Raw genomic sequence first — 17,442 nt, 5'->3', positions numbered from 1 at the left:
TGATAGAAGAGCAAGGGTAGGTATAGCTTCATGAAATGCTTGCTTCTATTATTTATAACATACCCATATAAGTATTTAATAACTAGGTATTTAATAACTGGGTTTTAATGTAAATTTTATTTATTATCATAGATTATGGTCTGAAAGCCACTGTCCTAGGGAAACTGTTATACATATCCACCAAAAGACATGTACAAAAATGTTATTTGTGACACTTTTTTAATAATAAAAAATTGGAAACACTACTGTCCATAAGTAGAAGAATGAATAGTTCATTACAATCATACAATGGAATGCTATATAACAATGAAAATTAGTGAACCAGAGCTACAGATAACAACACAGACAAATCTCAAAGCATATTAATATGGATATTAATAAAAGCAACTTATAGAAAATATGTACAGTATGATGAACATTTAAAAGCATACAAAAAATTACTTGATATTGTTTAGGAAAGGGCACATACATATATGGAAAAGGAAACAGACATGCATGGGAATAAACACCATACTCAGAATTGTGCTTACCTCTGCAAAGGAGGGCGGGAATGTGATGGGGGAGGGTTACCCATTAGGCCTTAACTATATCTGAAGGGCTTTTATTTATTAAGTTGATTGGTAGATAGACACACATGTTGGTAATATTATTTATCTTCTTTTCGGAATGTCTGAAATGTTTCACAATTGTTTAAAAGGGAAAGCTACCATATAAACAAAAAAGACATTTGGTTTGAAATTTATAACATCTCCCAGAAAAAGATCAGTGACTTTAAACTACAATAAACAAACACACAAAAACTTTTCTACATCAAAAAAATCAGAGAAGTTTTCCGATAAGATAGTGAAGTCGGTAATGCATTTGTTTCATCTCTTCTACAAGATTCGATGGGCGAAGCAATAAAAATACACAAAATGAGTAAATCCATGGAAATGCTAAAAACGAGAGAGTCCTTGTTAAGAGACGCACATTTTTGATGAATTTCTAGAAGCCAGAAAGCAGACAGCTCTGAACTGGCAAGAGACATGCGGCACCGCAGCCACAGCAATCCTCTCGGACCGAATGCCACTTTACTCCGCGCTCACGCTCAGTACACGCAGAGAGCAGAAGTGGACAGTGGTTAACTGTGGCTAATCAGATGTGTAATTAAAGGTCTGTCTACTTAACCGCCATTACCAGAGAGCAACAAACCCACCTCAGCCTCAGCCCACTCCCACCCCTGCCACACACACACACACAGGCCATGTACAGAGCAGCTCGCTGCAGAAACCCTCAGCTGGAGCCTCAGGCTCTGTTCTCTCAACAAAACAAGAGTATCTGTCAAGGAAGGACGGAGAGTGTGGGTGTCTTATCCATGGAGATGGTTAATAACTACTACGTTAGAACCAGAGGCGGAAAAGGAATGGCAGTTTCACTCTGCCCAGAAGATAGTAAAGTCCTTTTTTTATTTTTATTTTATTATGTTATGTTAACCACCATACATTACATCATTAGTTTTTGATGTAGTGATTCATTGTTTGCATAGTAAAGTCCTTTTATCCCCCATATAGTCGTTCTCTTATTTTGGCAATTACAGAGTGAGCCTCCCTTTTCCCTTCCACTCACTCTAAAGGGAAGCCTGCCAATGTGTGGAATTCGACAACTTACACAAATCCAGGGGTCATTCTAAGGAGAGATCTTAGAGTTAAAAAGACCTATTCAGCTGCACAGGAGACCCAGTCACTACTTAACACAGTCCTTCATTTAAGGAATACCAGCCACTGAGGAAAATCAAAACCATGAAAGAAAAAAAAAAAAAAAAGCAAAAGAATAAGTGTGATAACTGACCCTAGAGGAAAGAAGAGACACTGAAGAAAAAAAAAAATGAATCCTCAGATTTAAAAGTCTCTTGGCTGTTTTAGGAAAGGATGCTTTGAAAAAGAAACAAAAGTTGGATCCAGTCTTATATATATATCCTTACATATATATTCAAATTTCCTATAAATTAATATGCATGATACTTATTATCATGATGATACCATATGCATCATACTTATTAAATCTTCTTAACTTTTAGAAGTTAATACAATTTCCTTTTCCATAGATGTTGGCTGCTGCCTGAGTTATAACAGTAATGATCAGACATAATACTCATTGGGAAATTCAGTAACCAATTTCCTGGATACACATTATGTACTTTCCAAATAAAAGAATAGAGACAGGAATACGTGAAAGTCAATAGATGTCTGTGTCTCATTCTACCAAGGCTTTTTGGATTCTTACCATACCCAATGTCCTGAGGACAGATCAAGTCCAGCCTGAGCAGTTCCTAGACACTCAGCAATTTAACAGATTAACTCAATCAGGATGTCTTTTAAAATAAACAAGCCATTTCCAATATTTAAATCCAACAGAATTTAGGGGCTCTGGAATAAATCCATGTCTTGGAAAAAGGTTCTGAAATTATCCCAACCTCCTAGAAGATGTGAGTATTACTGAGCTCTGATTTTCTGGGAAAACTTCAAAATGAAACCAATCTGTACGATGAGGCCTAGAGATAAGGCATCATCTGTCCCTCAACCTTTCCAAGTGTACCATTTATGTTACACTTAATTATGTACTAAGGAACTCAATGTCTCAAAAAAGTTAAGAGTTAGATTGTGCCTTTAAAAGTACTTGAATGATATCCAGAGAGAACCTAGTATTTTTCTATTTCATGTAAAGAAAGGAAGCTTGTTAAAAAAAACACAAATATTTATATATAACATTAGAAGTCTTCTTAGCCTGTATCACATCATACAGTCAAAAGTCCTATTTCTAGTGCTCTCACATGTGCACAAGTACAAAATACCAGAGCATCAGGCTGTTATTTCATGGCTGAACTTGAGTAAAGCTATAAATCTAACAAAGTTCATCTTCAAAGTTCCAGAGTCACCTTCCTGTAGTTTTGCCCCCACAGTGCGAACTTGTTCCCTCCTGCTCACATGCCAGTTCTTGACCACCTTAATGTCTTTCTTCAGATTCAACAAGCTAAAAGGATCCTAGAAATAATCTAACCCAAGGCCCTCACTTCATAGAAAAGTAAACCAACGCTTATAGAGTTAACGATTTACCCAAGGTCACCCAGCTAATGAGAGATGAAGCTATGACCAGAACGAGGTCTCTGATGCCCTATGCAATGCTTTTTCCACTATACCAGCCTGCCTCTTTCAACACTGCAAAGGAAATTATATTTATCCATGTCTTCACAGCCCTTAGCCTCTCCTCTCTGAGCCTCTTCCCTCCTGGTACAACAATTTATCAACTTTAAGTCACCAATAACCTTTTTTCTTATTAATTATATTCCCATGATAAAACAGGAAAGAATTCACTACTCATTTATATTAGCTAATTCATTTATTGATAATATTTCTGTTTCTAATTTTACATTTATCTTTTAAAATGAAAAACACCTTAACACTTCCCAAATCAAAATACAAAGCTTAATAATCATATCCACAATTAAATTCAGAAAAGAACTAAGTTACCGTAGATTTTTACTTTGCATAAAGCAATGCCATAATGTTTATTTCATTTCCTTAGAAGAAAAGGCAGAAATTACATATCGATTCCATTTTAATACTCACCACAAAAGTGATCTGATTGTGTCGCAGGTTAAGTTCAGTTAGTGAATCCAGCCCATTAAGATTATCAACATGACTTAAAAGGTTCCTAGCAAGATTTAAAACTCTCAAATCACACAAATGACTGACATTTTCGATTTTGGTAATCTGTTAAAAAATGAGAAAGGGATAATCAGCAGGCATAAGTCACAGATACACATGTTATAAAAACCCTTAAAATAAAATATATAGTCACTGGATTCAGTGACAGGTTTACATGAAGATACTTAAAAATGTATTTCCAGGGGCGCCTGGGTGGCTCAGTCGGTTAAGCGTCTGCCATTGACTCAGGTCATGATCCTGGAGTCCCGGGATCGAGCCCCACATCGGGCTCCCTGTTCAGTGGGGAGTCTGCTTCTCCCTCTGGCCCTCACCCCGCTCTCAGGCTCTCTCTCAAATAAATAAAAATCTTTAAAATATATATATTTCTAATTTCCTCTGTTGTAGATAATAAGAAGTCATTTAACTTGTGAAAATTAACTAAAGGAAGGGCACCTGGGTGGCTCAGTCAGTTGGGTATCTGCCTTTGACTCAGGTCATGATCCCAGCATCCTGGGATTGAGTCCCGCGTCAGGCTTCCCTGCTCAGTGAGGAGCCTGCTTCTCCCTTTCCCACTCCCCCTGTTTGTGCTCTTTCTCTTTCTCTGTCAAATAAATAAATAAAATCTTTAGAAAAAAAGAAAATTAACTAAAGGAACATATTTTATAATTTCACCATAGTAAATATTTGAAGTAAATTTTATCAAATAATCAACAAGTCCATCCTTGGGGGCATCTCTAATAACCCAATACTGTGCCAGGTCCAGATAAAGGTGACAAGAACTATACATACTACCTCCCAAATAAAAATGTACTGTGAGCCCAAGGCAGAAGCTCACAATGTTTTGAACAAGCAAGACAGCCCTCTGAGAGAAAAGGCAAGGAAAAGGAATGCCACCACATCCCCCTTGTTCTTTCCATTTATACTGCAGGATCCTGAAAGCTGTCAAGAGTCTAAATGGAAAAGATACAAGGAACTAGGATCCCGAGTGGAGAGTGAGGGTGGATATTCTTTATTAGTGGAAGTGCTTAAGAGAAGCGACGGATAACGTTTAGCCAGAGTGCAATATGGTGGACATTGAGTGTTCAGAACAAGACGACCTGAGTCACGGAACAGGCACATACACGCAAGCTCTGACCTGCAGCACAGGAGCTCTGAGTTGCACAGTAAAGTAGGGTAAGGAAAAGCCATCCCCATGAACTGAGGAGAGCACAACAGGATTTTAAGCCCCACTAGTGTAACAGAGCAAGCACAGTGAGATGGTTCTCTATGACACATAAGTAGGGGTCCTTGTGGGGGACTTCGTCAACCATCTACTTAAGTTAACAATGAGTCATACACATGACACTTTTCTTCCAAACTTAAAAAAGGTTTTCACAATCACTAGGGATTAACTTTCTCATCCACACTGTCATCCCAGTACAGACGAGAAAAAAATTGAAATTTTTTATTTAACACTTCAAAACAGATGTTGGATAAGAGAACGTTTTCTTAGATTTATAATCCAGTCTGTAGGTTGTTATTGGACCTTCTCTTACATTCAAGAAATACCATCCAGATTCCATCTAGGTTCAAAAGGGAAAACCTATGTTTATTAAAAATTCAGTAATATATAAAGGTGACATCTGACTATGCCTTAAAATTTATCCTAAGATTTTGGCCTAACTAATATAAAATGAAAATAAAAATTGTAAAAGAAGAAACAAGGTAATCAGTATTTGTAGATGATAGAACTATTTACTACGAGACATAGACAAAAGCATTTCAAAACTATATAAGCGATAGAATTTTAAATGTATGGAATCAGCAAATGCAAAATAGACACTGTGAAAAATCAATAATGTCATCATAAGTTTGAGAAATTCTCCTAAAATACTAAGGAAAAATGGAGGTAGGAAGAATAAAAGGTAAGACGGGGATATGGAAGACAAATAATATAGATGTAACAAATATGAATGAAAAAGCAATATCTAAATATATAAAATAAAACTTTCCTGAGAACAGGAAAGATAGAAATATATAGAATGAAGGGGCACAATTGTTATATGACATACATAGAGTGTCTTCCCCCTTCTGCTACTAAACCTGGGGCATTTCTCTTAGAAAACTACCTTTCTCTAATTCGTTCATCCAGGTGGGACTGATAATTAGAATGCCTACATTGTGAGTTGCCTTTTATTTAGTTTGGTAACTCTGAAAAGGAACATTATTAATTCTAAAATATTGGTATCAAGATGTAATTTTTAAAAAAATCACTGGGGATATTGTTTGGCTTCTTGGTTTGCAATCAGATAGGCCAGAATTGTGTGCAACGTCTCTGATGGAGCCTATTACGCATTGCAGCCATGGACAAAGTCACAGTAAATGATAAAAATTTCAGGCAAAAGGTGGCGTAGGGTGAGAGCACAGCTCTTGTTTAGTTAATAAACTTCACAGCAAGAAGAAGAAATGATGGGAATGTTGGAAAGTCCAATCATGGGTCATACTGATCAGAGAGAGGGTCTCCAGGAGACCGCAGGCCTTCTTAATACATCTAGGAAAGCTGGATACTCCAGGCTCATCTTTATGTATAAGACTAACCCAGACTGCTTTGTCTGGATAAAGACAACCTTCTGACTCAGCAATGCTAAAGGGCAAATGTCTGCTTTCCGTCAAGCAGTCACAGAAAGGACAAACTCTCCCTGAAGGAAAAGATGGCCTTGAAAGAACAGATCCTTCCTGAAGCACATTTGTGTCCACGTTAAAGAATGCTTTTACCGAGAGAACAAATTCTGGAAGACCAAAAAAATTGTCAGGAATTGAGAGCCAACCTCTCAGATTCCTTTGTATTCTTCATTATTCAAATATAATCAATTGCTAAATCTTGATGTTTCCACTTTTTAAATATTTATCCAATCTGCCCCCTTATTAAATCCCTATTGTTACTACTTCAGGTCGAGCCACCTTCACTTTTCACAAAGATTACTGGATTAGTCTCTCAACTATTCTGTCTCCAGTTTCACTTTCCTCCAACTCTTTCTGTCCCCCAATCTGTCTCTTGCACACTATTAACACTCCTCAGACCATTTTCACATCCATAAACCAAATACGTTTTATTTCATGATGTACACCAAATATCATTTTTATTTCTAACAAAAGTAAACTCCAAAAACAAAAAATATTCACTTAATTTTCTTTTACGTTTTTAACTACCTGATGCTGTTTTCTTTTTAGAATTGGACATTGTTTCATCTTGAATAATTTATCTCCTGACTTTTTAGAAGCCTAAGGTCACCACGGCTGTCTTTGCTTTGAAATACTCCCAAATTTCTGCTTAGTGGATTTAGATATCTTGAAACAAGACTTGGATTTTCACGTAAAACTTCATTCTTGTAGTTATAGAGCCTTGAGAAATAATTTGTGTGGTACAAATACTTAATCTCAATACACAAAATAAGTACAAACACAAAGTTGAAATTATATGACATAACACAGGTCAGCTAACAAGGAACAGAGCATTTTTCATCAACATAATGGTTGGTAAATAATTCCCACACATTACATATGGATCAAGTGATATGTTTGTTATTCATAAACCAGGATCCTTCATAGATCTTGGTTAATGCCCAATGAATTCTTAAAGGTAGGGGCGCCTGGATGGCTTAGTTGGTTAAGCGTCTGACTCTTGATTTCGGGTCATGTCATGATCTCAGGGTTCTGAGATCAAGCTCTGTGTTGGGCTCCATGCTGGGCATGGAGCCTGCTTAAGATTCTCTCTGTTTCTCCCTCTGCCTCTCACCCCCAACTCTTGCTCTAAAAATAAAATATAATATAATAAAAAATAAATAAATGAATTCTTAAAGGTATAATATAATGTGAGAACTACATAAATATGTTTAATTATCATATATACATTTTAAAATAAACTTTAAAAATTGCTACCATAAAATGTTGCAATTAGTTATGAATAGTTTTAAAAATAGTGGGCTACAAAAAAATAAAAATAAAAAATAAGTAAATAAAATAAAATAAAAATAGTGGGCTACAAGATAAAATAGCAATTCCTCAGGTGTGGCATACAAAGCCCTCCCCAATCTGGCCTCTGCTACTTCTCTCCCCTCATTTCTCACTGTTCTTCAACACATGCTGAATTCTCAAGCAGTAAAAAATACCGTGTTGTTTTTAGTCTCAGTGCTTTTGCATACGATATTCTTTTACTGACAAAACTCTTTAATTCTTCTTCCCCTTCCACCCTCACCTAACTGGGTAACTTCTCTACTAGAGTGCCACTAATCAGCCTGCAGAGCTGGACAGTTCCCAGGCCACCAACATTCCTCCCATTCTGGGCCCACACAGATACACACAGATGGGGCCGGGTGAGATTAGAACCTAGCGGATGTGGTCTAGTTAGATCTGTCAAGGTTTTCATTTATTCCATTAGCTTTTCACCAAAATGACTGGGACTAGCAGTTGTCAGAAAGCCTAGAGAGATCATACTGAAGTTTGCACTTACCCAACTGCAGGTGGCAATGACAGATCTTGTTCATTAACAGGCAAGGACTCATGGATCATCCCAGAATGTACACTTACCACCTCATGAGAGGCTCTACCTTCTGCATGAGTGTAGCTCATGTAGCTGTTCATAAATAAATCCATTTCAAAGACAAACATTTCAATGGAAAAACAAAGGACTAAAAAACAGCCAAGATGCTCTGAGAGAGAAGGAGGGGGAACGTAACAAACCAGATTCAGACAAATTCAGACAGACAGACCGAGAGGCAGACAAACTGACTGACCCAACAGAATAAAGAGTCCAGATTATATAGTAATCAGGGAAATAGAAATCAAAACCACAAAGAGACACTACTTTATACCAATTTAATTGGCAAAAATTAAGAAGTATGACAATTCCAGAGCTTTGGGTGGTGGCCGCTGCTGGCTCTGGCTTCCCGTAGGGGGAGGGTGATGTGGCTTAGACAGCAGCCCTGACACCCCACCCCCCAAGCCCACCGCTTCTCGCTTCAGTGCCCCGACGCCACGGCAGCCCAGCAAGCAGCCCAGATGCAGCCACCGAGTGTGTGGTGGTGGGAGACAGAGCTACAGGTAAAAGTTGCCTACTGATCGGTTAAACCAATGATTCCCTGGAGAATACATCCCCACTGTCTTTGACAACTATCCTGCCAATGTTATGGTAGAACATTGTTGTTCTACCATATTGAACTATATTTCAAATAGTTCAAATATAGTTGAAAATGGGTGAATCTGGGCTTATGGGATAGAGCTGGACAAGAAGATTATGACAGATTACGTCCCTCATCCTATCCACAAACAGATGTGGTCTTAATTTGCTTTTCTCTCATGAATCCTGCATCATTTGAAAATGTTCGAGCATGGTGGTACCTTGAAGTGCGACACCACTGTCCCAACACCCCCATCATCCTGGTAGAGACTAAACTTGATCTCAAGGACAACAAAGACATGACTGAGCGACTGCAGGAGAAGAAGCCAACTCCCATCACCTAGCCACAGGGTTTGGCCAGGCTAAGGAGATCGGTGCTGGAAAACACCTGAGTGCTTCAGCTCTCACGAAGCAAGGCCTCAAGACAGTGTTGGATGAAGCTCTTTGAGGGTTCTCTGCCCTCCAGTCAAGACAAGGAAGAGAAAATGCCTGCTGCTATAAATGTGTGGGCCCCTCTCCTGCCCTGTCCACCTCGGAAATTTTATATGCTTTGCTCAAAAATGGTGGAGCCTTTCACATAGTGCCAAGTTTTTGTTACAGATTACTTTTTCCATAAAACCATTTGAACCAATCATTTTTAGGTTTTATTTGTTTAAAGGGTAAGACTTCAAACTTTCACATTATAGTAAAATTTAGCCCTAAAATGGCAAGCTTTCTTAAAGCCTTATTTTTCAAGAGCTCCTGTTCTTGCTCAGATTAAGAGTTGCCAAAATAGCTTGTGAACTAAGTTGCACTGTTGTGCTGAGAACACTAGGCACTAAGCCATTCAAGATCTTTGTCTTTAAGAAGAGACTACAGGAAAACAGTATGGAGATTCCTCAAAAAGTTAAAAATAGTTACCCCTATGACCCAGCAATTGCACTACTAGGTATTTACTCCAAAGATACAGATGTAGTGAAAAGAAGGGCCACATGCACCCCAGTGTTCATAGCAGCCATGTCCACAATAGCCAAACTGTGGAAGGAGCCAAGATGCCCTTCAACAGATGAATAGATAAAAAAGATGTGGTCCATATATACAATGGAATATTACTCAGCCATCAGAAAGGATGAATACCCACCATTTGCATCAACATAGATGGAACTGGAAGGTATTATACTAAGAGAAATAAATCAAGCAGAGAAAGACAATTATCATATGGTTTCACTCATATGTGGAACATAAGGAATAGCACAGAGGACCATAGGGGAAGGGAGGGAAAACTGAAGGGAGGGAAATCAAAGAGGGAGAAAAATCATGAGAGACTATGGACTCTGGGAAACAAACTGAGGGTTTCAGAGGGGAGGGGGGTGGGGGACAGGGTAGCCGGGTGATGGGTATTAAGGAGGGCACGTGTTGTGATGAGCACTGGGTGTTATACGCAACTAATGAATCATTGAACACTACATTAAAAACTAATGATGTACTCTATGGTGGCTAACTTAACATAATAAAAAAAGACATGTTTATATCACAAAACCTGAAAAACACATAAAAGTATTAAGGAAAATACACAAATTGCCTAAAACCCTAAAACCTAAAGATATTTCCTGATTACACTTGGTATATTTCATTACCAAATAAAATCTTATTTTTATTTCTAAAAGAAGAAGAAGAAGAGACTGCAATGTCTCATGTTTGGAAATGGAGACACTAACTAGTTTCTGATAAGAAAGCAGCACAACATTTCACAATCATGAAATGTTGCCATCTAACACACCAGTAATTTATCAGCCTGCATCCATTCCCTAACACTGGACTTTATGTCATAATGGAATGAGTGTAAGGACTCAAAACTCTTTGGATCAATCTTTTTGATTTTGTAGTGAGATTTTTTTTTTTAATTAATTAATTTATTTTATGGGGGAGGGCAGAGGGAAAAGAGAATCTCAAGCAGACTGCGCTGACTCCCACTTGGGAATTGATCTCACAAGCCTGAGATCATGACCCAAGCCGAAACCAAGAGTTGGACACCCAACTCACTGAGCCACTCAGGCACCCCTGTAGTGAGATTTTCTTTTTAAAAAAACGTAGTGTATATGCTATTGCTGAGATTTTGAACAGACCTCTTACTCTCACATCCCTCTGATGAAGTATCTGCTCTAGCTGTGGGCGCACTGGGGTGGGGTGTGAGCAGCATGGGAGGTGATCAATGAATGAAGACAATTATTTTGACAAAATATGGAGGTTAATTTATACTACATTGTACACATCATAATTAAACTGAGTAGGGGCACCTGGGTGGCTCAGTCGTTAAGCGTCTGCCTTCGGCTCAGGTCATGATCCCGGGGTCCTGGGATCGAGTCCCACATCGGGCTCCCTGCTCAGCGGGAAGCCTGTTTCTCCCTCTCCCACTCCCCCTGAGTGTGTTCCCTCTCTCGCTATCTCTTTCTCTGTCAAATAAATAAATAAAATCTTAAAAAAATAACAAACTGAGTAAAAGTGTCACAGATAAAATCTTAAAAGGTTAATCTCTGTCAAATGCAGTAAATGATAAGGAAAGATCGGTATTATCACTGTTTTAAGCTTTTTCTTAGACCTGCCATCCCTCCTGAAATTGGGCATATAATTCATCTTTGAACTGGTCATTCCCATAGTTGCTAACTTAGTGCTTTTCTTACAGAATCTCTTTTTTTTTTTTTTTAAAGAATTTATTTATTTATTTCACAGCAAGAGAGATAGTGAGAGAGGGAACACAAGCAGGGGCAGTGGGAGAGGGAGAAGCAGGCTTTCCACTGAGCAGGGAGCCCGATGCAGGGCTCGATCCCAGGACCCTGGGATCATGACCTGAGCCAAAGGCATACGCTTAATGACTGAGCCATCCAGGCGCCCCTACAGAATCCCTTCTTAATGAGCAATATGCCTCCTTATTTTATAAAATCTTTCTAATAATGCATTAGAGGGCGCCTGGGTGGCTCAGTTGGTTAAGCGACGGCCTTCGGCTCAGGTCATGATCCTGGAGTCCCTGGATTGAGTCCCGCATCGGGCTCCCTGTTCGGCGGGGAGTCTGCTTCTCTCTCTGACCCTAACCCCTCTCATGTACTCTCTCTCATTCTCGCTCTCTCAAATAAATAAATAAATCTTTAAAAATAATAATAATAATAATAATGCATTAGAAATTTTTTTTGTAGATTAGTAAAGGTGTATTCTTATTTCCTTGTTACTTTATTCAAAGCTAATAAGCACTTTACTTAGTTTTCCAGTAACTAGGTGCAAAAATGACATGTTGCAGCTTTATAGTTTTTGAAATATTTTAGGTATTCCTAAACTATGAACTTTCTTAGCATCACTGCCTTGCCAGATCACCAACACTGTACCTTGACTAATGCTGACCCTCCTCTTGGTCTTACCCCCCTGGACACACACTTCCTGTTGCTCTGCCTAACCATGTTCCTCTGGGTCTGTGAGGTTCTGGAAGCCTGTGCTCGTGCTAATGAAGTTCTGTACAGCTTACCCACTGGCAAGAATATAAGGTTGGACCTTTCAACTACTAGAACAACATTTTTTAAATTGACAGTTGTAGAATTGCGGGGTGTTTTTACATTGATCTTTTGCTAATGTAATTAGCAGTATGTTTTGCATGTATGACTTAATAAATCCTTGAGTCATAAAAAAAAAAAGAAGTATGACAATTCCAAATGTTGAAAAGAATGTGAAGCAACAGGATTTATCCTGCATTACTGGTGGGAATATAAACTGGTACAACCACTTTGAAAAACAATTTGACGTTATTTTTTTTTTTGCATTTTTTTATTATTATGTTATGTTAATCACCATACATTACATCATTAGTTTTTGATGTAGTGTTCCATGATTCATTGTTTGCATATAACACCCAGTGCTCCATGCAGTACGTGCCCTCTTTAATACCCATCACCAGACTAACCCATCCCCCTACCCCCCTCCCCTCTAGAACCCTCAGTTTGTTTTTTAGAGTCCATAGTCTCCCATGGTTCGTCTCCCCCTCCGATTTCCACCCCTTCATTCTTACCCTCCTGCTATCCTCTTCTTTTTTTTTTTTTTAACATATAATGTATTATTTGTTTCAGAGGTACAGGTCTGTGATTCAACAGTCTTACACAGTTCACAGTGCTCACCATAGCACATACCCGCCCCAATGTCTATCACCCAGCCACCCCATCCCTCCCATCCCCACTATGTTAGACATTTAAATAACCTCTGTTCTATCAGTTTCACTCCCTAGAGTGACATATGGTATGTGGAAGAAACCCATACAAGAATGCTCTTAGAAGGGCTATTCCTAAAAGGAAACAAACAAAAGGAAACAACCTAAATGTCTATCAATAATAAACTGGAGAAAAAAAGTTTTCATATAATCATTCCATGGAACTTACAACAGCAAAAAGGAGTAAACTACAGTTACTTAATCAAAATAGATTAATCTCAGTAAGCTAATGTTATATGCAAAAAGCAAACACTAGATGACAATATACAGTATAATACCTTTTTTAAATTACAACACAAAACTACTAAACAAGGTATTATTTAGACACATATATGTGATAAAACCAACTTAAAAAAACACACAAGGGAATGATAAATGTGAAATCCTGGATAGTGGTGGCCTCAGAATAAAGGAGGAATACCTAAGTAGAAGAAAATCATTAGTAATATTCTAATTGTTGGGCTAGGGTTGGAAAATATGTATTTTAAAAATAATAAAAGACTAGGGGTGCCTTAAGAGTCTGCCTTCAGCTCAGGTCATGATCCCCGGGTCCTGGGATCGAGCCCCATGTCAAGCTCCCTGCTCAGTGGAGAGCCGTTTCTCCCTGCCTGCCACTCCCCCTGCTTATGTGCTCTCTCTCTCTTTCTCTCTGTCAAATAAATAAATAATAAAATAAAATAAATTAAAAATAAAAGACTAAATAAGAAATGAAATTATCGTAACTATTAAGGATTCTAAATGTTTTAGGAGTTTCATCTGTCATTTACTGCTAAGGGATTACCATATCTTAAATAAACAGGCTTAATACCTTAGAAATTTCAGTGAATCAGTAAAGCAACTCTTTTTTTTTTTTTAAAGATCTTATTTATTTTTTGACAGAGAGAGACAGCAAGAAAGGGAACACAAGTGGGGGGAGTGGGAGAGGGCGAAGCAGGCTTCCCGCTGAGCAGGGAGCCTGATGCGGGGCTTGATCCCTGGACCCTGAGATCATGACCTGAGCCAAAGGCAGATGCTTAATGACTGAGCCACCCAGGTGCCCCAGTAAAGTATCTCTTGAGATACTTCAACACAAGTATCATTCGTACTGAATGGAGCACTGGGTGTTATATGCAAACAATGAATCATGGAACACTACATCAAAAACTAATGATGTAATGTATGGTGATTAACATAACATAATAAAAAAAAAAACTTTTATAATACCAAACTTTCTCAGACTTTTTTGCTGAAAAGAAAGAAACAAAGGGGCTTTACAATACCTGATTTCCATGAAGGTCCAAGACATCTAAGCTTTTGAGGTTCTCCAGATTCGAAATTTTCTTGATTCTGAAAATCAGAATAAGTGGAGTAGAAATACAGATGTATCAAATTTATTGTAAATCAAAACATGCTAAGGCAAAACTCATTTTAATTTATTCTTTCTCTCTATAGATAAGTAGAGAGACAGCTATAGATATAGCTATACAAATATGTATATATAGAGAGATTATATGTAAATACATATATAAAACAAAAACATATTTCCCGTTGATTTAATTATAATGGTAAAGATGCAATCCCATTGGAGGAAATGTCCCAAAGACAGCTTAAAAGTTGTATCTTTAGGAAAAAGCAATTCTACTTCTAAGAACCTTAGGACAAGGCACTTATTCAAGGCAGTTTCCTTCAGAATATGATCTAAACTCCTTACCTCAGTTCTCAAGGCCCTAAACCTTGTGGCAGCTGACTCTTTGTCCAGGCTTATCTCCTACCATGGCTCAGGCTCTCTCTGCTCTAACCACAGGGGATTTCTTGGAGCTCTAACCTGACAAGTTCATTTCTGCCTGGGGGTGTTTATCCTCGCTGCTCCTTCTTCCTCAGAGTTCTTCACCCAGAACTTAGCATGGTTCACTCCCCCTTCCTATCCCCATTACTCTCTCCTTCCCCTACTTTAATGGACTTCATTGCACCTATCCTTGCCTAAAATTATATTGTTTATGTGTTTACCTTCTTATGATCTCCTTCCTCAAACCAAAAGGTGAGTTTCAAGAGTGCAGAAATTTTAACATATTCTCTACTCCATTCCCAGCACTTATAAAAGGGGCTGGCACTGGGTAGGAACCAAGAAATATTTGTTTAATGAATAAATAAACATATACTAACTAAATAGATGAGTTTTATGTCCAAGAGTATTCATAAGAGGATTATTTATCACATTCACAGATTAGACACCACTTAAATGTTTTCTACTGGACCTGCTCAGTTTGTGAATATTTGGAATTTTTGATTTGCCATCTTGTGAAAAGCTAAAACATTGCTATAAATTTTAAAACACGGCATTTTATCTCTAAAATGCCCCTTCTTATATTCCTTAATGATTAGGGCCCACCCATTGCCTCCCTCATTCCTACCTTTTCTGGCTACCTTACCTGTCCAGCTGCCTCCAACTGGACAGTTCAAACAAAACAAAACAAAACAAAAACTATTTCCCTTTTATATTTTCCCCTCCTACAGATCCTACTTTCTCCTACTGCCATAATTCAGTAAAAAGAAAGGAGCAATGGCAAAGAAAGGGTAGAAATGCAGTTCATGCAATCCATCTTGACCATCATCTGCCTATCACTATTTATTTCTGTTGCCAGTGCTTACTGCCTCAAAGAACCATTTCTACCTTCCTAAATGTTTCCAGAACCTGGATCATCCCTTGAAACTTCATATATGCTGATTAACATGTAAACATAATACCAGTTTAAACTTAGAGAATTTCCATCTCCATGTAACCTCAGCCATCATTGCCAAATCCAGAATTACGTCACCACAACCAATTCAATCCAATTTGGTGTATAAAAAATATTTCTCATACACCTACTATGCCACATCACAATATGACAGCAGTTCTCTCCCTTACCTCTCTCTCTCTCCCTCTCTCTCACACACACACCACTCCCCCCATCTTATCTTTTGTTCTTCCTATCCCTATTTTTCCTTAGTATTTTAAAAGAATTTCTCAAGCTTATGCTGACACTATCAGATAGGAAAGCAGACAAAACTGTTAACAAAGTTATTCTTCACCTGCTTTGCTCTTGAAATACCTAGTACATCAGAGCCCATCTCTGCAGGCTACATTATGATACTGAGGCCTGCATAAGGACCACACTGCAGAATCTATATGAAGGCTAGGCTTTTGGGGTGTTAGAGACAAATCCTTAAGTGGAGACCTTCAAGGAAGTAATAGGAAAGGAATATGGAATCCCAGAGCCTGGTGGAGAGTTCTGTATCTATGGTCCTGGGTGATCAGAAAAAAATGCATAGACGTTTTACCTGTTAGCCTGCGATCATGAGGGCACCAGAAGATCTCACAAGGATAAACAGGAACACAGAAAGCCGAAGAGTGAGATGGCAAGAACTTCAGTAGCACAGTGATACAAAAGGACTGGGGGTTCTTCAGTAGCAACGCAAACCTCATATACAGAATCTGAGCACAGTCGTTTTAGCTTTGGGGCAGAAATCTTTGTTGGAGCTGCTTGAACTGAGAGGAATATGGTTGCCCTGGATTGTAACATCTGGCTCCATTGTTTTGGACTAAGATACAAGATAGTGCAGTGCTTTGCAAAGGGAGAGGGAGAAAACTTCCCGGACTCGCCCAGCAGGGGGCAACAGTTCATCCAAGACAAACCTGGCGAGACAGGGTGGCAGAAGAGCTGCTCTCTCCTCCAGCATTTCTCAGCCAGATTTGCCTAAAATTCACTAAAGTACTGCCTCAGGTTAGATTCGTATCTTCAAGACTCACACAGCTGACCTGAGAACACGGCAGATGTGCATTGTTCTGATACTTCAGAAATATGCATTTTGGGAGAATGTGGAAAGTTGTCTTTCTGACTTTCTTTTTTATTCGAGAACACTAACAGCTCTAAAATTGCTTAATGGCTATTTTCTTTATGTGAAGAATAAAGTAAACCATGACCAAATGCAAACAAAATGAACAAAAAGATGAAGCAGAAAGAGGAAGAAGAGACTACATTAGATTGCTTTTACTTGGCCAAGGTAAGGATACAGAAAAGGGCATTAGGTCCCTTAGAACTGGAGGAGCAGAGACCTCTGGAAAGGTCAGAAGGTCAGATGGACTGGTGTCTTTGATCCACAAATTATTTTTTAAAAACCTTAAAAAGGTTATTTCCAAGAAGCCAGAGAAGCTGCAAAGTAGAAGCAGGAAGAAAAGTAGATTGAGAGTTGATTTAAAACACTGGGACCCAGGAGCAGCTCTTAGACACTATGTTTAAAACTAGCAAAGGAGATTAAAAATGCCGGTAGGAAATACTGAAGGACTGAAAGAAGTGCATAAGGCAATAGTGCCAAAGAATAAATGGAAGCTACGCAAACAAATCAAAAACTCCAGGGAT

The 17,442-nt window shown here is 38.4% G+C and overlaps 1 protein-coding gene and 1 pseudogene across 1 annotated transcript in view; one reads left to right on the top strand and one right to left on the bottom strand.

The window, feature by feature from the left end:
- Positions 1 to 17,442, bottom strand: part of LRRC49 (leucine rich repeat containing 49) — a 169,274-nt gene that overhangs the window by 138,910 nt on the left and 12,922 nt on the right. Inside the window, exons 7-8 of the mRNA XM_044918294.1 lie at positions 14,323 to 14,389; positions 3,606 to 3,749 (exon numbers count right to left, since the gene is read on the bottom strand). Coding sequence (XP_044774229.1) covers positions 3,606 to 3,749; positions 14,323 to 14,389 — 211 coding nt within the window. The remainder of the gene's footprint in view (positions 1 to 3,605; positions 3,750 to 14,322; positions 14,390 to 17,442) is intronic.
- Positions 5,566 to 9,339, top strand: LOC110583709 (annotated as a pseudogene).

Source organism: Neomonachus schauinslandi, chromosome 9 (assembly GCF_002201575.2).
Source record: "Neomonachus schauinslandi chromosome 9, ASM220157v2, whole genome shotgun sequence".
NCBI lineage: Eukaryota > Metazoa > Chordata > Mammalia > Carnivora > Phocidae > Neomonachus > Neomonachus schauinslandi.
This window is presented reverse-complemented; position numbering and strand designations above follow the sequence as displayed.